The sequence below is a fragment of the Fundulus heteroclitus genome, unplaced genomic scaffold (assembly GCF_011125445.2).
Source record: "Fundulus heteroclitus isolate FHET01 unplaced genomic scaffold, MU-UCD_Fhet_4.1 scaffold_72, whole genome shotgun sequence".
NCBI lineage: Eukaryota > Metazoa > Chordata > Actinopteri > Cyprinodontiformes > Fundulidae > Fundulus > Fundulus heteroclitus.
In genome coordinates this window covers 1,249,416-1,273,157 of record NW_023397165.1, presented here as the reverse complement: position 1 = coordinate 1,273,157, position 23,742 = coordinate 1,249,416, and the positions used below count along the sequence as shown (strand labels likewise).

Sequence of the window (23,742 nt, the reverse complement as noted above, 5' to 3'; positions counted from 1 at the left end):
CTGGGGAATGAACAGAGAAAGACAAATAAAACTCTTTTAAATCCACTTTTAAATCTTCAAACTAGACATTTACAGGTGCTAAATAAGGCGGAGCATTTTAAGGTTTAAAAAAGTAAATAAACATAATATTCTGATGAGTTAAACTGCTATAATATTTTGTTCTTATTACACTGCTTGATTTTATAGAAGTTATTTTGGCCAGATGACAATCAGCATGAGAAGTTATCTCATCTACCACGTATGTGATAATTACTGGGAAACCATTACAAATTAATCTTAGCTATACCTTCAGGAGATCGGGGGACAAAGAGGTCACTTTAATATTAAATCTGAAACTATTTTAAATCACTTTATTCTTTTGATAATAACCTAAAGAGTCTCCAGGTTTCTATCCAAGACAATGACAGGCTTTCTTCGTTCTAATAATTATTCTTACATACCTGAAACAAGGCCACAAAGTTCATAAAATATAATTTTTGGTGAATAAACCTGTCTGCAGAGATAGAATCTGATAAGGAGGTTTTTTTAATAATTCAAAAACCCGCTTTACACTACCAGGGGGCTGGCGGCATTGAAGCATGAATGAGTAGCTCATTTGTGACTTTTAGCAAGGATGGTCATCATTGTGGCAACCAGAGGAGTTTTTTTTTCCGTGTGTCTATCAAAAAACTGACTGAGGGTTTTAAAGTACGGTAAGTTAACAATGTCCACAAATGCAATATGGTTATAGAAACAACGGAAAGTGTAGCTGTGTATACTGGATATGTATATATTCTGCGTCATTTATTGCCTTTTTACATTTTAAATTCTACAAATATGTGGTATATTTATGTATTTTGTCAAAACGAGGTACTTTTGCAACAGAGGAAATAGAAATTTTTAATCAAGCTGCACCGTGATGTACGTGACCTTGAAAAATATTAATTTCCATCGCTCTAACAACAGAGATTATGATTTCTACATCAGAAACTAAACAGTTTAATCAAATGTCAGCTATTTAAAACTCAAAACAAATCTTGGGGCACTTCACCGGTCAAACAGGTCTAACTCATATTCATATGCAGTGTAGTCTGACTGAAATTAAATGTGCAATTACATACAGTTTAATTCATCCCATATCAGCCAGTTTCTTTGTGAAAGCTGATTTTTATAGTTAATTGGTCACAAAGAATAAGAAATAAGAAACATATAAAATTAATTTTAATCTATTTATTATATCAAAACTATAATAACATGTCTTATTATGAGTGAAGTAGGTGAACTACTTAGTAAAATCCTGTTTTAAAGGCAGTAATAACAGTTAGGGAAATAAAATCTTTGAGAAATGATGTGAAATTCAGATATACAATTTTTTTTTTTATATCCCCACTGACGGAATGTTTTGTACACAAAATGAATGATAAAAATGAATAATCTAGTTTATTTGTTTTCAGTTCATGCTTTATAGCATAAAATGAGACCGATAAACATAAACGCTCTGCTTTATTGATAACGGAATAAAATACTATCGCGAAAGGTTTTCCATGTAGACAAGAAGCTACGTCAAAGTGAAGACTGTGCCGGCTTCAGCCTTCTGTGTGCCTGCAGTTCCATCCCACCCACCAGATATATGGAGGCCTCTCTGAAAGACTTCATACATGGTCCTGGCGTCATCGTGGTAATGAGTCAGCAACCTCGACGGGTCACCCATCATTGACCTTCGACCTCCACCTTCATGCTGACAGAAACAAAAGGAGACGCACATAAATAAATTACACTCAAGTCTCTGTTTCTTTAAACTCAGACCCAATGAGAGCTTATTCCCTATCTTGTTCTATAAATGTATTCATGTCTCAATTTTTAAAATAAACTGAGCTGAGCAGAGCTGTGCTTTATCATCCAGTGTGTACAGTCATAATGGCGACGCATTCTTGTTATTAGTTTTGGGAATTTGTTCTCCTCAAAATGACAAATAGGGTAAACTGACTTTCTGGTTATGAAACTTCCAACAACCGCTACAGTCAACGTGCGAAACGCGGTTTGGGCTGGCCCTTTCTAAGTCGTGTCAGTCAGTTACGATGTGGTGCCACAGCTTCAAACGCCCTTTAAGGTTAACAAAGCGAACGAGAAAAACGCATTTGAAGCCACATGGAGTTTCACCCTGACATGAAAAACTGTCAACCTCACCTGTCGGTGAAAGTTCTGTGGTAAAAACGTGTAAGAAAGCATGTCAGGGTGGAGACGTTGGTTTTGGTGAACCGAGAGGAGGTGGCATTGTTTCAGACCAGAGTCTCATGCATAAACTACGTCGACCCAGGTAGGTCGGTTTGCAGAGATAGGTAATGCCATTGCTAATGTGATGAAAGGGAAAATAAATAAATAGAAAAATCAGGAAATGATTAAACTTTACTTTCCTATTTCATTCGAGGACTTTCAAAAGCCCTTTTCACTCATATTGTGTTCTGGAGCTCCTGCTGATTCATACATTTGCATAAAGGTTGTATCCGTGTCTGCAAATGACTACTTGCGAGTCTCACCGGCACTTCCTCAGACTGGTGAAGGAGACTACAGGGAGGCTTGATGGGTCGAGGTCTGGTGGCCAACCAGTATGCCAGCACAGCTGTCAGGGCGCCGATGCCCACCAAGGTGGAGGTCGGCAGCGAGCGGAAGAACTGGCCGAGCTCATCCATCTCCGGTATCCTCAGGCCGCTCATCATCTCCTGGGCCTGCATCTTCTCCATTAGGGTGGAACTCAATTCTGCAGATGGAACGGAGCTTTTAAAACACTAAAGCTTGTCATGCAAAAGTGTCGCAAAGTGTGGCAAATCCAGCAAAAATGTTGAACACATCTTTTGCAATTCACATTGCATCATTTTGCTGTGCAGCAGGAAAGCCACACACGCAGCTTATATAGGGGAATGTGTATTTTTATGGAACCACAAAAGAAAAGAAGAAGCAGAAGTAGGGATGGGAGAAAACCCACGGACACCTGACAGTGGACTGCTGGCATAAGCACAAAATAAATCATGTGAAAAACCTTGTCCGCAAAGGTCCTGAATGCAAAAAATATTTTCAAAGTCCACCTCTTAAGACTACTCTTGAAAATACAATACTATAACTATCTTGATGATAAAAGTGCATAAAATGCTGACTGTAATATTGACACACACACACACACACACACACACACACACACACACACACACACACACACACACACACACACACACACACACACACACACACACACACACACACACACACACACACATACTTGATATTCCATTAACTGATTCTATATACTATTAAATAATTAGTTTATTTGGACAATCCAATCCAATCCAATGAGAAAAGCAGAAAAAACTATGAATGTTAAATGCCTAAAATACATAAATTGTAATGTGCTGACAGGTTGTTCTCAACAGCAAATTTTTCTTATTATTAAAATAAGATAAAAATGAAAAGATTTTTTTAGAAAACACCGAAAACCTAATGTTGGTAAAGTGGTGAATTCTCTCTCTCTCTCTCTCTCTCTCTCTCTCTCTCTCTCTCTCTCTCTCTCTCTCTCTCTCACTCACACACACACACACACACACACACACACACACGTTTTTACGGACACACGTGAAATTGCGCCACTAAAACCAGTCCTTTGTGACAAAATTTAAACCCACGGCTCCTACAGAGATTCATGTTTGTAAAAGGGTAAATTAGGGGTAGTCCCACAGATTTCTGGTTTGACTGTATAGATTAGGTTGCGTGCTACTACCAGAACACAGTACATTGTCTATCGTTAAACAGATCAAAGAGTACATCGTCATGGGTTATTTTTCTCACACATGCTCACACACAAACACATGCTGCAACCTCCACAATGTAGTCGTTACTTTCCAGTGATGACTAAAAGGTCTCCTCTTACCCCTCTAAATTAGTCACAGATAATATCACCTAATTACACATACAATGCTGAGGAAATATTACAGCCAATCAGTCACTTCCTCTTTCGGTCCCACACACATCAGGCCACGCCCCTCATTCAAACACAGTTTTGCTGACAAGTAAAAATATCGCCGTTTATGCAAAGGCCGACTTCCTCTTTCATCCATTTGGCAAAAAGCTACTGTTCCTTTCTTTTTTATAACTACTCCTTTTAGGTGAAGCATAATCATATAAACTCATCCAAGAGCAACAGTTGAAAGCCAGATTTAGGATTTAACAACAATCGTAATAAATTCTAATCATTGCCAATGTCACACTTTAAAGTTTGAGATCCTTATAACCAAAATAAGATGAATAGATGCAAATCCTACAAACCTTTCTATGTTAATAAAAATGTTTGGTTTTTGTTGCTACCTGTTTATAAGAGACAGTGAAAGCAAATTTACAACCTAAGAAAAAATATTGTACAGTTATTAAAATTGGGATTCTCAGATTAAAGAAATACACAACTTAGTGGGTTGATTTAAAAAAAAATAACAGCAGGGATGTAAACACTTATTGAGTTGGTTGGGCGCAATGATGGTTATAAAATCTAACAAGTGCTGGGAGGAAGGATCTGTGACAAAGCTAGTTTGTGCACCGAGGATACAGAAGTCTGTCACCAAATTGTGCAACAGCTTCATGCATGGGGCTGGAGACCTTGTCCAAGAATGCTGTTATTTTTCCTAGATTTCTTCTGTCCCCCACCCACCGCACTGGGATAAGACGACATCCTAGGACACCGCTGGCCTTAAGCACCGCAAAAAAGTAAAACTCAGTGAAATAAGCTTCTTTAAATTGTTTTATCCTAAATCAACTCTCTGCTCAGGCACCATCCCTTGCACAAACCGTTGAGATGAACAAGAGGACGTCCGATAGGCCCAGTGAGTTGTGTGGTGGGCAGAGAAGACGTAGCAGTCGCTCTCGGTTTAGTATCTGGGGCGATTTTCTGCTGGAGCAGGCGGAGCTGCGGCTTCAAGCCATCTTCCTCAGGCAGTGGGGGAAAAACGCTTTGTCGACGTAATTAGGGACACCCTCTCTTCCTGAGAATCAGATTCTTTTTAGCAGAAGCTCGGGCAGCCTTATTTTAAGCTTGGACAGAGGCACCCAGTAACTAAACAGCAGACTGTACTTATATCGGATCAGAGGTTTCTCTGACGATGCACTCGTTCACTTTGCCAGCAATAACACCTTCACCTGCATGTGTCCTGGTGGAGTGATTGCTGCGGGCAAAAGAAAAAAGAACTGCTGCTGTGGACAGTTTCGTACCTGTGACACAGATGCGTCGTTAGACCTGGGCCATGTTTGGTAAATAGTCCCAGATTAAAATGAGAATATTAAGAGTCAGAGGTAAGCTGAATTCATTTTTAGTTGACAGTTGCGTGGAATGTGCATCTCAAGCGTACTCATCATCAATCCCTCTTGATTGATTCATGTACTTACATTATTTTGGTTTGTCGTTTTTTGTATTTATCCTGCTGAAGCAGACCTGAAGCATAAGCGGCAGATCAGCAGTGGATCTGTTCATGCCATGGATGAACAGGCCATATTTGTTCTCTCTGAGCCCAAGGCTTCCATCTTTAGGAGTGGATGCCTTTGCTCACAGTCTGTGGCCAAAGATGGACTTTTGAGCCTTTCCTCCGTTTCCACAGGTCCCGTGGTTCCTGGATTGTGTTTGGGCGGAACAGTTGTCAGCAAAGCCCATGAGCGTGCAAGCACGTCATGGTTCCTGAACCCGCAGCAGCTGGTATCAGGGCGCCGCGGTGGGAGGTATCCTCCTCTAGGCAGGAGTCATCCAGAGATGTGTCAGTGTCTTTGCGTTTGGCCCCTGAGCGGGAGCGCTCGGCCCGCCCGCAGAGCGTGATGCACATGATTCAGGGTGCACAAGCCGCTTATACCACATCGTCACACACACCAGAATGGACATCTTTTCAGGGCTGGTGTGCAGAGAACGGCGTGGACATGAATACTGTGTATTGTCATTTTTTTCAGCAGCTGATGAACAAACAAATTTGCGGCAGCTCAATTAAAATGTATGCTGTGGCTATTTCCTCTCGTCATGAGGGTTTTTGGTGCCAGTGGGAATTGGCGCTTGTTATGGGCGCACTGGTTAAAACGCCATTCAAGCTCCTAGGCTCCACTGGAATTTCTGTCTTTTCTGCTGTTGGCTCTGACATCCGTAAAGAGAGTGAGCAATTTTTCTGCTCTCTCTGTCGCTCCTTTCGTCTCAGAATATGGTGCCGACGGCAGCTCAGCTATGCTGCATCCTAACCCTGCTTTTACACTTAAAGGCCCGCACCACAGGCTCATTCAGTTTTACACTGACACTCTGAACGCCTTTCATCTTCTTCCTCCTCCTCCTCCTCATACCTCCGGGGAAGGAAGCTACGTCCCATCTCCTCTGTCCTGTGCATGCGCTCTCGTGCTACGCGGTGCGTACAGCGGCACCGTCTCGGGATCAGATAATATTTATTTTTCGGCTCTTATCAGTCACTACATCTGAATTTCATCAAGCCTCCCTGTGGTCAGATTATTGCCCTCTGCTGTGGTGCTTGAGGCGTGGAAGGGTTATAACGGGCCACTGTTGATGGCTTGATAGGTTGAGTAGTCGTCTCGCAATCGGAAGGTTGTGGGTTTCGATTCCAGCTTCCCCACTGACACGTCAATGTGCCCCTGGGCAAGGCGCTTAACCCCAAGTTGCCTACTGAGCTGTGTATCAGTGTATGAATGTATGTGCATTAGTGAGTGCGATTGGGTGAATGTGGCTCTAGTGTGCAGCCCTTTGAGTGGTCAGTAAGACTCGAAAAGCGCTATATAAGCTCCGTCCATTTAACGCTGCCTCATTATGAATGATCCAGCTGCTGATTTGTTTCCTTGTGTTTCTATGCTCCTAGCTCGGCCTTCTCTGGTCAGTATTAGACTGTTCAGCTCATAACCTTCGTTGCCATTGTTCACTGCCCCAGGCCCGTCATCTCAATCTCTGCCCTAATCGAAGATCGTTTCTACTCTCTGTCGTTCATATGAACAAGGAGCTTCTGAGTGCGCAAGTACACATGCTGAAGACTAAGCTTGAAGTTGTCTGCAGATCTTTGTGGTATGGACAGACCAGATGAGGCATAAACTACATCCAGCTTTGCCTTTAACCTGCTATTGAGAGCTTTACCCCACTCTAGTGCAAACTCTGCAATAAATATGGCGAGATGAGAAATAAGAAAGCCTTTTATCGTCCCACAAAGGGGAAATTATAATCAATGACAGGATTTGCACAGCCTCCGAAGGGTGGTGGCATGTGGACAGCTATCCACTAAAAATTCAACCTGATTCCACTTTTCCAGATGCCAGAGACATGCTGGAGTCAATGTACACAGATTATGGCGCATCAACAGGAAACTGAACGAGTGCTACATCCGTATTTTCAAAATAATTTATTAAAAGCGCATTAGATTTTGGTATATCAGTGGGCTATATACTGTACATTATTTAGGTATTCAAAAACTACTGATTAAACACTAAATGCACAAAAATAAGCAACAGATATAGCTTCTCTACACTCAGTGTACTCACCCGTTGTAGAAAATGTGTAAAAATGTCTGGGTGCAAAAACAAAAAAATTAAAAGTGAAGCAGTTTTAACAGAATGAATCGTTTTGGTCTGACTTCTGCATTTACGGCTGCCTTTTACTGCACATGCTTCTTGGAGCACCTCCAGTCTTTGCAGCGTAGCGGAGAGCTTCACATGTAAATCAGGGCCACAACCAATGGCGGCGAACGGCAGGGCGGGGCAGGGCGGGGCAGAGCAGAGCGGAGCGGAGCTCGACGCGGTGTAAATTTAGTGTTAAGGGTGCTGCATGTGAGACATAAACATAGTGAGGGAAATGCAGAAATACTGTAGGGGCATTTTGTTAAAGAGGGAAAATAAGTAAGGAGGGGTCTGGGCTAAAGCCCCCAATATTACCCTCAACGCCCCTGCAGTGACATTACAATTAAGTCCTGTTTCCTGGGAGCTGGGGATTAAAATGAGTAATGCTGTGCATTCTGGGATTCAGAGTTTTTACCAGTGTCTTATTTTGTTCCTCCCATGGCTAAGCCCAACAGTGGCATGGTATAGCAGTTACTCATTGTCTTTCTTTCTTCAGGTGTACGGCTGTAGATTCCTCAAATGTAATTTACCAAACACAAGCTGGGCATTCATCCGTTTAATTCAGTTGAGTGTCTGTTGTGACACAAAACATATGTGCCTGGCAACCATAGCAGCCCTCTAATGTGTGAAAACAGAACAGTGACCGCATGACGCGCTCATTACCATAACAGCACTGGTGTCCCTTCTATATCCATCGTCACTTTAAGAGAGATCTATGCAGTTATTATGAAAAATATTTGGAATTAAGAGCTCCTAAGAGTAAGGAATGTTTTCAACCTTTTTCCCTCCAACTCAAGTACATCAATTTCGCAAGGTTTCCCAACATGTTTAAGACCACAGAAGAATTATTGTTAAAAATTATTGTTAAATAAAAAATCTAAGAAAAACTATAAGTTAATCTATAGAAATTTGTTTTTGAACACATGTGAAACTAAATGTTTTGTAGTATAAAGTGTCAAATTCCTACTTGCCTACACCTTGCTGAAAAATCAAATAAAGAGCGCTTCATTTCTAAGATAAAACTTTTTATTCAGTAGAACATTGCTTTTACTTTTTAGGACACACACACACTCTCCTTTTTTTTTAGAATAATGGTTAAAAGTGACCGCCTGTTAGCTTAGCTTTGCACAAAGAATAATCATAGCTAAATAGTTTGCTCTCTTAGCTATAAATAACACTTCTAATCCCCTAATTGACCCACTTTATCAAAGGAATACTTTCAGAATAATTTTGGGATAAAAGTAATGGAATGCGTAATATTTTTAAAACATTAATGACATACTCTGTGGAAAATCCCTTTAGCCCATTCACTCAGGCAGTAAACAGGTGTTAGCATAAAGACTAATCAGAGCAACATAACTATCCTAGCTCAATCAACTGTAAATAAAATTATTTAATATCCCTCCATTTTCCACATATTTAGGAGTAAAAGTAATGGAATGATCACTTTTGAAATAGTTACATGAATAGGTAAGCTTTTGTACCTATAGAATGAAAATGCATTAGCTTAGCAAAAGCTTTGTTAGCTAAAAATAAATCTTCCATCTAATACTCTAAACATCATGGTTAATTTTTAACATTTTTTGGGGAGAGCATAAGTAATATTGATCACAGCTATTGTCAAATTGTTATAGTTTTTTGGAAAATACCTGTTTGCTTTTCCATTTGTGAGTGAGTACGCATAGCTTAAGCTTACCTTGGCAAAAGCAACAATCAGAGCTAAACGACTAAGCCATTATGTAAATAAAAGTCACCCTTAATCAACTTATCCTCATGCTACGTTCTTTTTGGTTTGCATTTTTTGAATGCAAGCAGTTTTCCTAATTGGCACACTTTTTTCAATTTGAGAGTGAACACATGTTAGCTTATCTTAGCAAAAAATAACCAGGCTAAACCTGTCTTGCAAAGCATGCAAGGTGTAGATTATTTCTTTGAGGTAACCAAGGGTTGAACAGTGGGCTCGGGAGTCTGAAAAGAGAGGCTGACAAAGAGAAACGGACCAGCTCTAAATATAGACAGACTCTATAACCTGCTGACACCACTGTGCAGATAGCTGGAAAGAAATAGAGTGCGGGTGGTTACAAAAGCATCCTTGTGCACAAACACAGACATATTAGCCACAGGACAAAAACATAATAGATAAAAAAAACAACTAAGGCCAAATGTTAGGCTTAGTCAAATTCAACTGTGTGAAGAGGTGGGCATTTTTGGGTAGTTTTTTGTGTCTCAAAGGAACAACCGAGAAAAAAGGCTTGGAAGAATGTAACAAATGAAAATTTGTTAGCCTTTCCTTTCCTTGAGCAGTAAGCCTTGGATAATTATGACCTTGACCACTGTTTTAATGTCCATCTCTATGCTTTTCATAACTCGTAACCACTAAAAAGCACTGTAGACCTGAACATAAAAAAGAGAAACAGTTGTTAATATCCCAGCTTTTGTCCATTTGAAACACTTGTGACAGGTGCCAAGAAAATTACTATTTTTCACTTCACCTCTCAGTTTTTGTAATCTTATACCACATATTGTATTTATACAACTGAGGAAAAAGTAGAGTGGAATGCTTGCAAGGCAATTTTTGGTAATTTAGGGGAAGAGTCTTCTATAGAAGTGGCTTCCTTATTTGCGGATGCTCTTTGCAACTTGGTAGGTCTTATGCAAGCATAAATAGCCACACTATAGACAAAAATAAGCATAAGACCTATCTATAATTGGGAAACCTGACTGGAACTGATGTACTTAGATTTATCTGTACAGCACAAGTTCACAAATATTCTACATCTGCTTATAATATCATTCCTATACTTGTTTTTAAAATGCACAAAATTTGACGTGGAGCTCATAGTGTTTACACAAACCTACAAATAATCTGTTACAGACATGCCAGTACACTCCATATTCCTGCATTGAAATAGCCTGAGAACAGCAGGAGACACAAGGCCAACCCAGACCTCTAATTGGCCTCCAAGAAGGATAGAAACATTTAATTGCCCCTCATTATTTCCGCTTTCCCTCCGTTGTGTTATGAACTCTACTGTTAACCGTGCAACATGTTAGCTGGGCGGATGCAATGGAGGAACAAAAGTCTTTAAAGTCCTTCTTAAACATCAGGCATGGGCCTAATTACTTTTATTTAACACCAAAAAGCAATACATTTTCTTACTGCTGCTAAATTAGTATATCGATTACAAGAAGAGGGGCAGACATGCAGCTTAGGTCTTTAGATTGAGAATCCAACCACAAATGGCTCAATTGACGACTAATAGGCTCCGTTTATGGGGCGCTAGCCCTTCCACTACAGTCACTGTGTCAGGCTTTTTTAACGAGCTGTTATTTTCCCCCAAAATTCTACTGAAAGACTATCTTGAGGTTCACATCTATTTCAACACAACCTTTGCTATCATTCCCAGAGTAACTCTCTGCTTTTCAAACAATTACAACAGCAAGACAAACTCAACTATCCCTCCAAGAAAAAAACACAAAGAGACAAGCTAAAACCTTTAAAATGTTTAAAAATATATAAGACCTTTAATGGGCAGAGTTGATTAAATTTGTATAGTTTCTCCACACATCCATAAGCCCTTTTGTCCTGCAGTAACCCCATTAAAGCACCCCAGGGACACACACACACACGTCTCCAAATAAACACGTCCACACACAAGGTTTGAAATCTGTCCCCGCTGCCCTCTACAAGGCCTGTTGCTTCAGCTGGAGGGAGAAAGTAACAGCAGGCCTGCAGGATCCCCATCAGTGACATCAATGACCTCCATCAGGATAAGAACTTTTGAAGGCCCGTTTTTTTTAAACGCTATGTTTCCAACCCTGCCTGCAATTAGCTGAAAGACACGACTTCCACAATTTTGCACAAGCTTTCATGAAGAACTTGAAAGTGGACACATCATATCTACAGGGCTCTGGAGACGTGCCCCTTTCATAAACCGAGTAAACTATATCCTGAAAAGGGCTATTTATTTATGGCTTCTTTATCTCCCACACTAATTATTATGTGGCTGGAAAGCTATTTTCTTTGTTGACTTTGGCCGCTGACAGTCAATGAGAAAATGTCGTGGCAAGCTGAAACTGCTGTTGGCCAGAAATTAGCTCAGAATCAACGTAAACACTATTCCCAAATGTTACTAAATTGAACTGACAGGACCGAACAGTTGTTTTACCGAAACAAGACTTGTAAAATAGAAGTAAACAGGTTAGTTTGACTGAAGTTGTGCTCAATTAAATTTAACAGGCAGCCCAATAGACTCAAACATGTGTGCGTGAGATCATTCCACCTCTTCCTCTAACCTTTGCAAAGCTCTCCAATTCACAGCTTAATTTTGCCGGCAGCTAAATTGTCCGTCAATTCTTCTCGTGTGTGACATAACAGGTCAGCCTGAAAAGGCATAATACCAGCAAGCTGATAGGGGGTATAACAATTCCTATTCTAGAGCAGATGCTCATGAAGTAGTCAATACTTTAGCTGTGATTCTGTGCTTGTACTGCGGAAGAAGGAAAGTGGTCTTACTAAATGGCCTGATCGAGCCAGGAGTGCAGCTTGGCTCAACGGTGCATGTAAATGTAGGAGGGACTCAGCGTATGGAACATCAATGTCTGAACCAAAAAGCATTGTGAACACTGCGGACCTGCCAGGATTGATGCTGTAGAGAAGTTTAAAGTAGGGTTGGGTTATGCTATGTATCTCAAGCTTTGAACGTCTTACAGAACACCGTTCTATGGATCATCTGAAAATGAAAAGAGTATCGCACAACTGCCCACAGTGACACGGGAGGAGCTGCAGCGAGCCATAACTCGGGGGGGATGTTCTTTCAACACCATTGTTGAAAGAAAGCCATAAGAAGTGCTGCTAGATGTTTGTCAAAAGCCATGTGGAGGACACAGCAAACATATGGGGGAAGGTGTTCTGGTCAGAGGAGGCAACATTTTTTTTAATTTTATTTCTGGCCTACATGCAAAGATCTATGTGTGGCAGTGAACTGACAATGCACCTCCTCCTCAACACACCATTCACGCATAAACTAAAGGTGGTGGCAGCATCATGGTGTGCAGATCAACAGGGACAATAAAGCTGGTCGGTGTTGTTTGGAAGGTTGAAAGAGGATAAACTGCAAACACCAGAAATACAAAGAGTAATGTAGTTTGTCAGAATATGCATTAAATTTTTGCAGCTTAAGAAAGCTTCTACATTTCATCCACTCAGATCTTGCTGGGAGATATTATACCCACATACATGCATTGATGAATGGTACGATAAGCAGAAAAACACACCTTTTTGCAACAGATAGGATTTCAATTTGTCAAAACAGGAAACCGTAGACAGAGTGAGGTAATATAATAGAGTCCCTTCATTGTACAGTCTTGCTCACTATCAAATGTTTAAATATAGGAAACAACTCAATGTCATGTCAGTTTGTTTTCATGTCTGAATGAAATTTGGTCTGAGCGTTTGCTTAAGCCACAAACAAACCAGGATCAAGACGTAAACGGCCAGCTAACTGGCAAAGATGTAGGGTGTTATTAAAATGGGCCACGATAGTGGAGAATGATCGTCTCTGGCTAATTAGAAACTTTAAGGGAGATGTCCTACTGTCAAGACCGAAAGAAGTCAGATCTTTTTGATAGAACGTGATTAATATTAAGTGTAGGTGTTGGGAGGTGGATTTTATTTCAATTTCCAGTCAGGAAGATATGTAATGCACTTGGATGGATCACAGATGTGGATAGCTAAATAAGAGCAACATCATATCCAGGGTGAAATGTTTAGTCCACATGCTGTGCACGAACAGCTGAGTAAATAAAAATAAACATTTGACCTTTTCATATATGCATGTGGCTAAAGGAATGGACTGAAACAGTGGAAGCCACAGCAGCTGGTATCCAGTCAAATATCTGTATCACTTAACAAATTTAACCGCAGTATCTAATGTAGGATAAAAAAAAATGCCGGTTGGACACCTGCATATAACGGGATTTCCACTCTGACACCTTTTCAGCATACCGTCATTAGTCTGAATGCCTCACATGCTGTGCTATGTATTGATATGACCCATAAAACATTGCTGAAGCTCGGTCTAAAGCCAGTACACCTGAAAATCATCCAACAATAATGACGTCAGTTAACTTTACAACTCATTTTGCTGCCATGCTCCCTCTCCAAGGTAGATGTGACTTGGCAAAACGTTAGAGCACCATGACTATGTCAGAAGCTTCACAATGGTTGGGGGCTGGTGAATGGGTCCGTCACACTTCCTGTGCCCTCTCAGGCTTAGAAGGTGGGGAAAAGTCATCCTTAGGTCCCGCCCCATCGCCTCATCCGAGGTCCACCACCAATGATTACAGTCCAGCATGGGGGGATTACAGCCTATTAGCACAAAGGCGGATGACCAGTAGTAACCTCACTACTACACTCGATCTATACATTATTCATCCTAAAAGGACAGGCTCAGCTTTCCCTTTTTTAAAAACACAATTCACTTCTAATCTACAGGTTTGTCTGCATTATTATTTTTCTTCAATCTCTTTTGCAGAGATCTTCTTAAACGCTCTATACCTGCTCATTACTGATGTCTCGTTCTGCGACACAGAACTCAACTTGTTCCTGTCTTCCTCTCCGAGGGTCAGTCACATAGACACTAACATCCTGACACACACACACCTTCTTATTTTAGAATGATGCACCCATCACTCATGAAATAAGATTAGAAAAAGACACTAGAGACAGAAAATAAGATACTGGGAAATAAAAAACAGGCAGCAGGAGGTATTGCTAAATAAGGATGCAAGCGAAAGAATAAAGGAGGACAAGCAAACGAGAGCTCTATAAGCTTCAACTGTGGTGCAATAAAGAAGCTGTGGTCTAAGCAGCAGCACTTACAGAGGTGTCCAGGAGCCGGTGAGGTGCAATGCGTGCCCGTGTAGGTGTGTGTGCATGTGTGAGTGCATAAAAGATATGCGGTGTCTCAAGGGGCATCAGGCAGATATCGCTTAACGCCCTGCAAACTGGTAATTACCTACCAATTGGCACCAGCTAGATTAAGCTGAGGCAAGCAAGAGGAAGGCGGCGAAGGAGCGCTGCGGATCAGCTTGGGCCTCCCTGGCTTCCGTATCACACCACTCTGAGCTCAACAGACGCTGCACGCTCTTGCCGCACCCCTCCCTCCCTCCTGTCTCCCTCCCCTCACCACTCTCTCCACCTCCGACACTGAATACACAGGCTCACCTTCTCCTTCACTACATGAAAATGATACACAGCCATGCGTTAGGTGGCCTATGGTGACAAAGAATTAGCATGCTGGTGCAGGCACATGTATGCAAATAAATCCCCCCCTGACCAAACTATACCTTGCACATTCAAACAAATGAAGGAGACTCGCATCAATCGAGGCAGTGCCCTCTTTGATTTGACTATCAAATCAGAACAAGGGACACCTTTAAAGTCTTACAATTGGAAGATCCTGTTTGACCTCAACAGATTTCTAATCGTCCTTGTGCTTTTGAATGATAACAGGTAAATCTTTGTAAAGAAAAACAGCCTTTTGTGTTACAGCGTTTTTCTGTATTCAGTTTTAAACCAACAAGCAAAAGGAAGAAGGAACAAAGAGAGGATAAATGCCTATTACTCCAGTTTTACCTCCCTTACTCACTGATCTACATTCACCCGGTATGGCTTAGCACTTCAACCGAGCAGGTACAACAGTGTTCACCATGAGAGCCGGGCTGATCGGCTACGGCACTTTAGTTTGAGCTGCTGACCATGGTCCCTCACCAGAAGAAGGAGTGGGCAAGGAATGCTGAAACAGCAACAAGGCTCTCAGACGGAGAGCTGCCATATGGCCCTGAGCGCATCCTGTCTGACCAACGGCCATTGATTAATACTGATAACAGATTTTAGAGGGGGGAAATGTACAAGTCCTTTTCCAGAGACTTAGATGTAAAGGAATTTGCTTGGTATCTGTATTTCTTACGCTTAGTGGAAGTGAACAGTAATACAGATTTATTTTGCAACAAGAATACCACAAAAAGTGCCTTCACTTCGCACACTTCCTTGGAGTTATCATGCTTTTTAATTTAGCGTCCTAAAGGAGCCGTAAAGGCTCTAATGCCAAATTAAAGAAGGTATTCTGTTGGAGCACTATTGCTAGTTGCTTCCTGTCTAATGGGCATGATGAAGCTACCTTTACTACTTTAATGAAATATTGAGCAAGGAAAAGTCTTGGATTACATGCTGCGCAGGGCTGCACTAGATGAAGATTACAATGAATTATTTAAACTGAGTGACAGCAGGGTGTTGAGATGAGAGGGCAGGTGAAGGATGTCATGAGAACCTCTCCCCAAGATCCCCTACCCTGCCATCACTATGGGACCCATAGTGATTTTGCTCCGGTTAGTTGGGTAAAAAGGGAGCCTGGACTCACGATAGGCCTATTGTATCAGACCTATAGCTAAAAAAAAAAAAACAGATCGGGAAAACAATTTTGTAGCCTATGTTCATCTGACCTGTGTGTTAAAAGCTTCAATTGCAAATGCATAAACCAATATACACATTTAAGTCGGGGCCAATATTTAACCCCAAAAACAATCCTTACTGGGGCCCCTTTTGTTGTCTAATTGATACACTCCACTTGCAACCTCCAAACCACTCCACAATATGTTTTACCACACATACATCAATCACAACGGCAAGTGTTATGTGACATATGTGAAAATAACCTACAGTTAAGTCCAAAATTATTCATGCTCCAGGCAATTTAGATTTAGAAATATTCCCATTAGATCTAGAAGTTTATGTCTGATTGGAAATGAGACAGGCATCTTTTTAAAAGATGCCAGTAAAGGGAAATCTGGTTTCGAAAATCAGTGTAGATCATAACTTTACATAAAGAAACAAGACTGCCGATCTAAATAAATGCTATCAATATTGCACACCCTTTCTCATTGAAATTAGGTCGTTTACCCCTGCATTCTTCCATAGGTGGGTGGGCATGGAACCTTGCAGAAAATTGTAGTATGTTCTTAACTCCTTGTTGAACTACGCCAAATGACCGATTTGCAGCATTGTTCTGCAGATGCAAGTTAATGAGCCAATGATTTAGATCAGGTGTGCTCAAGCATCTCAAAAGGTTTAGGGACCACTGTGCCAAATAAATCATCTTGCTCTATGCTGTAGTATTAGGAATATTAAAGTAAATTAATAGGCTTTTTGGGGTTTGATGTTTTTCATTATGTGCACTGCAGTTTTCCCTGTGACCTTGAGGGTAATACCCCCTGTCTTTGAGCCCCAGTGACGTCCCTGATTAGAGCATCTCTAAAGATCAACCCTAATTGGCAAGAACTGCCATTGAAAGTAGTTGGCGGCAATGCAGTTTCTTTTTTTAAGCACACTTATTAAAAAGCCATTTTGTTGAGTAAAACAACTTCAAAACACTATAATGGAGAGAACAAATCTCATGATCTCTCGTCGCTTAAGTCCAATGCACCTTATAATAAATGCTTCTTTAGCCTCTGAATTGGGCCACGGGTCGGTGTGCCGGTTGTTTCTCGTTAGAAACACGCCGTACTTTTGCAGTTTTGCCGGTAGGCCGCAGGACTTCAGCACCTCCTCGCTCCTGGACAGCTCCGTCCAATCAGCTGCGCTCTCCCGCAGCGCGTCATCCTTCCTCATCCCCCCCTCCTCTCATCCTCCCCTCCATCATCAGAGCATGCATGGCGGAGGACATTTCAGACGAAACGCTGACATTCACCGCCGGGTCGTGTGTTAAAAAAAAAAAAGGCGCACTGACACCCATCGCTGTACATAGAGGAAATTGTGGCGGGCCCGCTCTGAACGCTTCCTCGTTTCGGTGCAAGCACACTGCGGCAAAAAAAAAAAAAAAAAACGTCTCCAAAAAGGCATGAGATGTGAGCTATAGATCTGCTGGGGAGGTTTGAAAATGACGTGTGTCCGGTTTCCACGCACAATGTCACACGTCCTTATGGCTGCTGGCAGGCCATTAAAAAACGAACGTTTATCACATCCAGCCCGTAGTAAGGAAGACAATTTAATACCCGGGGGTTTAAACTGTTATCTTCTTGTCAAATCCAGCCCGGTGATGTCCGCGCTTTCTCCTAAGGTGCATGGCAACATGTCCAACCCGTGCGCACCCCTACCTGATTTAAGGTAGCTTAATCTGGCCGCAGCAGTGTGGCTCAGATTATACATTAGGTGTTTTTTTTAGAGATAACCCTAGGTTATCGTGAGATGCCCATGGTTTGCGTCGATGCTAATTTTGGAGGCTACACGTGTAGCCTGAGCATAATAATAATAATAATAAATAAATAAAAATACAATGGCGTTATCACAAAGCAGGCAACGAGCCAGCGGGAACAACGTGTCGGGTTAACACCTATCAACGGAGCGCTAGTAAAAATAGAAGCATCCCTGCCTTTGTAAAACAAGCAAGCCGGAACACCGGCAATGAATGACACACAATGAGGGCTCTGCCCATGCCAGAGACACAGAGACAGAGAGAGAGAGAGAGAAAGAGACCAGCAGGTGCATGGGGCCGGCTGTCGGCAACAAAAAAATAAAGGGAAAAAAAATTAATTAACACAATCAAGCAGATGCGCGAAACTCACCTAATATAATCCAGAGTGACCCAGAGACCAGGACGAATGCGAGCATGTCTCTCTCATGGAGTCAGGTGTCCCGGTGCCGGTCGGGAGCGGCTCAGAACTGCAGCAACGACTGCAGCAAGTCCGCCGACAAGCTGGGAGATTAAGGAGCGACGGTGGGGGGAGGGGGGGTTGGGTGGTTGAGGAGGGGGGGGGGGGGTAGTTCTGAAGGGAAGGGGTCACTCTGGAAGGGGGGGTGTTGGAGGGGGTTCTCGGCCCGCAGAATTTGCCTGAAAATAAACTACACGTGCAGACTGAGGAAGAAGAAGGAGGCTGCTTGCTGCGAAGCATCCCTCCTCCGGCGGGTTTTGTACCGTCACCTAGTTGGACGTTGCGCAATGGCAGACAGCCTCGGTGGCATTAAAAGGCTTGTAGGTCGGTGCGACCCCCGCCCCAGACGAGAAGCAATGTCATATTTATTTTTCTGTGATGTTAATTAATCATTAACGACAAAATCAAACGGGGATCCTGGTTTGCCTACCATGCTTAGTTCTCAGCATAGCCCTGTCATTTTAAATTTAAATAAGAAATTTGTCAAGGAAATGCATTTTTTTTGTATACACTTTTTTTTTTTTTTTTAGTTTTTAAATTGATTCATTTATTTAATGGGGATGCGCTGTACATCACGCCATCCCTGCAGCTGAGCACGCTGACACAGAGTAACTTTGCATCAGGGTCACGTGGTTCAGCCAGACACGCCCATTGAACTGAAGTAACCTTGAGAATGGCTGACACAGAGACACAGACGGGGGGTTGAACAGATGGAGGGAAGGAAATAGGAATTACATTAAAATTACTGCGGCCACATAGTTTACACGTATTAATATGTTACCAAAGCAGCTCATCAGATGTTTACTTGATCCGGTTTGCGTCTTATTTTTGTCCATATTTCTTCCCTCGTTGGATGACATTGTCTTATCTTATTCTCCTGCTGACTCACCTTATTAAATGGGTCACTGGTAAGGACCTGTTCCTTTTCATCCCTTGGCAAAAAAAAAAAAAAAAGAACAAAAAAACTCAAAGCACATTAAAAAAGAGCTAAGCTGTTCATTCATGGCGGACGGGAGGAAAACAGTCAAGCAGATGCACATAAGCAGGGCATCCAGTAGAGTTACTGGATATTATTATTATTATTATTATTATTATTTCAATTCAGTTTGTGAATGTTGGTTTAAGTTACCTGTGATTTGACTGCAGGACAATAGCAGAGTGAATGTCAGTGAGGTAATTGCACAAATTTGATAACTTTCTCTATTTAATTTGCATTAAGATCAAATTGCACCAGGCTCTGGGCTCTGAATTGTCAAGAAAAACATAAACATAAACATGTTATTAAACACAACAAGTGGATTTTTAAAATATTATATTTTAATATACCTTCATTGGGGAATACATTCCGACACCCTGTTGAATATTCAATCCTAATTGAAAATAAATAAGAGAAAATACATCCAGAAAGATCTGCATTCTAGCTGATGATATACACTATATTGCCAAAAGTATTTGCTCGCCCACGCAAATTATTGGGATCAGGTGTTCCAATCACTTCCATGGCCACAGGTGTATAAATTCAAGCACCCGGGCATGCAGACTGTACAAACATTTGTGAAAGAATCTGTGAAATTTGTGAAAGTCGCTCTCAGGAGCTCAGTAAATCCCAGCATGGAACTGTGATAGGAGGCCACCTGTGCAACAAATCCAGACGTGAAATTTCCTCGCTCCTAAATATTCCACAGTCAACTGTCAGATGTGTTGTAAAAAAAAGGAAGTGTTTGGGAATGACAGCACCTCAGCCATTAAGTGGTAGGCCATGTAAACTGACGGAGCGGGGTCAGTGGATGCTGAAGCACATAGTGCGTAGAGGTCACCAACTTTCCACAGAGTCAATCACTACACACCGCAAAACTTCATGTGGCCTTCAGATTAGCTCAAGAGCAGCGCAGAGAGCTTCAGCAATGGGTTTTCATGGTCAAGAGACTGCATCCAAGCCATAAATCACCAAGAGCAATGCAAGGAGTCGGATGCAGTGGTGTAAAGTACGCCGCAACTGGACTCCAAAGCAGTGGAGACACATTCTCTGGAGTGATGGATCACACTTCATCTGTAAATCTGATGGACGAGTCGGGGTTTGGTGGTTGCCAGGAGAATGGTACTTGTCTGACTGCATTGTGCTAAATGGATTATGGTGTGATGTTATTTTTCAGGAGCTGGGCTTGCCACCTTAGTTCCAGTGAAAGGAACTCTGAATGCTTCAGCATACCAAAGCATTTTGGACAATTCTATGCTTCCAACTTTGTGGGAACAGTTTGGATCGGTCCCTTCCTCTTCCAACATGACTGTAGACCAGTGCACAAAGCAAGGTCTATAAAGACATGGATGGAACAGTCTGGTGTGGATGAACCTGACTGGGCTACACAGAGTCCTGACCTTAACCCAATAGAACACCTTTGGGATGAATTAGAGCTGGGACTGAGAGCCAGGCCTTCCCGCCCAACATCAGTGTGTGACCTCACAAATTTGCTTCTGAAACAAACACAAAAACACTGGAGGATGCAGGAACCGAAGCAAAAACAAAACGTAGATCGGGGAAGCAAACGAAGAAAAGATCAAACCTGTGCACGAAACTTTAAAACATTTTTTTTACATTGTTCCTTGTGCTATCATTCCAACCTTGAAAAACAATTTGTGTAATAAGCATTTAAAAGCCCATAATTAATGTTACACTCACACATATGATGACTTTGGATAAACATTTGAATGGAAATGTGTACAACACTTTCTCAGCCAACAACCAAGCGCTTTGCTTTATTAAAGTGTTTCAGGCTACTCGGCACAAAAAAGACAGATGAAGAGTCTGAAAAGCTTTTCTTTTTTTGTCACCACAGTTTCTGGGAACAAAGGATCTAGAGTAAAGTTTGAGGTTCAATGAGAAGGAATGAAAAAAATGCTTTGTTTCCTCGTCACAAAATAAAAAACTTCAAAAAGAAATCAGGAGTTTTATACTGTGATAAAAGTGCAGCTAGTTTTAGAGCACCTTCACGCCAAAATCGGCAAATTGTTGAAGAATAAAGGTAAGTGGTGAAAAGAGATAATTTTACTGCGCTGAGGCTGTGAACACATCAATAAATTTACAAAGAACCACTGAAGCCCTCCACATGTCCTCAATATAACAGATTTTCTTTTTTTAAATATCTGAAAACAACAGTTTTTGATAGACTGAGGATGTCTTAGAAATAGACTGATTTTATTGTAGGATTGGGTTGGACTTTTGAAAAGAAGAATGCAAGGACTCTTCTAATTCATCTTATTCTGTTACTTTTAAAACGGTTCCTCTTCACAGTATGAAATTTTTAAAAAGTTATTTTTTTAATTATTGAATGACAGGTCCTGACAGGTCTTCACCTTCTCATGTCGCCTCTGCCTCTGCTATAAACCCCAGTACTGCAGCTATTTTAGATCTCTTTGAACTTCTGTCCTTTTCCCAGATCTCTAAGGTTGTCCAGCACCTGCTTCCTGTGTATCTCTATGTTACCTTGTGATGTACTGGCAACCTGCCCACCTGGTGACTGCTGGAGATAGGCACCAAACCCCCGTGAACTTCCTTCTACGGCTGGGTATAGATAATGCATGGGTTGTAACCCTAGCCCATAACCCTCATTGTATGCAAAACATACCTAAAACTCCCTGCAGGCTACATTCCATCCAAGACATGCATATTATAAAATGCATTTTTTTTTTCAATAAGGGCAATTTCCCATTGGAAATAGCCTTTTTACTTAGTCATTTAAGAGAAATTCTGACCCCATGTAGGTTTGAATTATTTTATGGTCATATTTCCAAATCAGTTATAATGATGGCAGGCATTTTAGACCCCTGAAACAGAGGCCAGAGACTGTGATAAAGGCCCACGTAATTTACTGTCTAATGTTTTGGATATTTTGAAGCTAAAAGCACTCATCCAAATGGAGAAGTCAACATTTTCAACTCTCTGGAGTAACCTTATTTGTTTCGGGCTTATCGTTTCACATATAAACTGCTAATTCATGGCGTGTGCAAAACATGATAAGTGATGCAACAAAGGTCCATTTCGGGCCAAGTTAATGTTTGTAACAAAGTATTCTTCATAAAACATTCTATCTTATGTATGTTTTTGGTTTATAAAACAGTTTACAGAAACAGCAATGGAATGACCTATTAAAAGACAAGAAAATAGGATATCCTTATGTTTGCAGAATGGCATGACATATGTCTTATGTAATTTGTCAACCTAGATTTTATTTAACAGCATCAAAGATAAAACCACCATGCAAAGTATATTGCCCTTGGCCTGATGACCCTTTCCAAGAAGCATCATTACAGTTTATTGCCTTCTCTTTAACTATTAACCACACTTTTTCAGCTGAAGTGCCACCTGAGAGACACACAATTTATGCTGATGTCCCACAGAAATTAAATTCCTTTGATGTGTATTAAGGGATTTAAAAAAAAGTGGTGCACCTCAGTGCACTGGATATTTTGGAGTTATTTACTGGTCATCATATTAATACATACCATTTAAAATCAGGAGGAAGTTTACAGTGAGCCAAACTGCCAAACATGCAAAAATTCAAGGGCCGGAAGCAAAACAAATGATACAGCCAGGACAATTTTTTATTTTATATATATGTATTAGTTACACTCCCTATTTATTAATCTGCATTATGCTCATTTAATCTTAGAAGCAAAAATGTTTCATTGGGTTTCATTGTAGGATGGGAATCTACAACCGTGCCCGTTGATGTTAACAAATCATACAACAGAATTGAAATTCCAATCAGTAAATCTGACAAAACAAACAAAAACAGAACAAAGGGACCTTTTAGATGCAAAAAAAAACCACTATTGTGTTTAGATATTGTGTCACTTTTCTGCCTAAAACGAACAAAAACAGTTGAACTCGACATGTTTCAGCTCTCAAAAAGGATACACCGAGTGGCCTGATGAGGGTGCTAAACTTGAAAAAAACGTTTCTGTGAAACACCACACCGCCTCTTCAGGAGCTAAGGAAAGTGATTCTGTGTTTCCCTTTTCGTTTCCTTACACCGTTCATTCTGACTCCAATCAAGTTACTTCCTCGTAATATGAATGGCTAGAGGGTAAAAGTTGTTTTGATTTAGACGTCATAAATAGTTAATAAACACTCTTCATGCATGGGAAAAGGCTAATAAATCTCAAATGGAAAGAAGTGTGTTTTAAGAAAGCTAAGGATGCGACTAACTATACAGATGCTTGTCATGAATAAAAACTCCATAACTGACATGACTGTGCTGCTGTCCAGCACCAGGAAACTAGCCAGTATTAAAACAGGTTTACCTGAGATGCTTTGCAGCAAATAATGTTACGAGATATTACAGAGCCATGCCAAAATTCAAAATGATGCTTCTGGTAATCCCTGCTTGCAATCTCCCACCTGCACGAGTATGTGCTGCAACTGCGCGGCTGACGCAT

The 23,742-nt window shown here is 41.2% G+C and overlaps 1 protein-coding gene across 2 annotated transcripts in view; it reads right to left on the bottom strand.

Annotated features, from left to right (window-relative positions):
- The window catches only part of acsl6 (acyl-CoA synthetase long chain family member 6), a 54,487-nt gene extending 36,098 nt beyond the window's left edge, over window positions 1–18,389 (bottom strand). Inside the window, exons 1-3 of one of the 2 annotated variants that reach the window (XM_012879434.3) lie at window positions 18,220–18,389; window positions 2,517–2,737; window positions 1,603–1,717 (exon numbers count right to left, since the gene is read on the bottom strand). In XM_012879434.3, coding sequence (XP_012734888.1) covers window positions 1,603–1,717; window positions 2,517–2,737; window positions 18,220–18,265 — 382 coding nt within the window. In that variant the 5' untranslated portion in view covers window positions 18,266–18,389. Of the gene's footprint in view, window positions 1–1,602; window positions 1,718–2,516; window positions 2,738–14,479; window positions 14,499–18,219 lie in introns of those variants that run through there. The other variant, XM_036134022.1, reaches the window with a different exon arrangement.
- Between the last annotated feature and the right edge of the window lie 5,353 nt (window positions 18,390–23,742).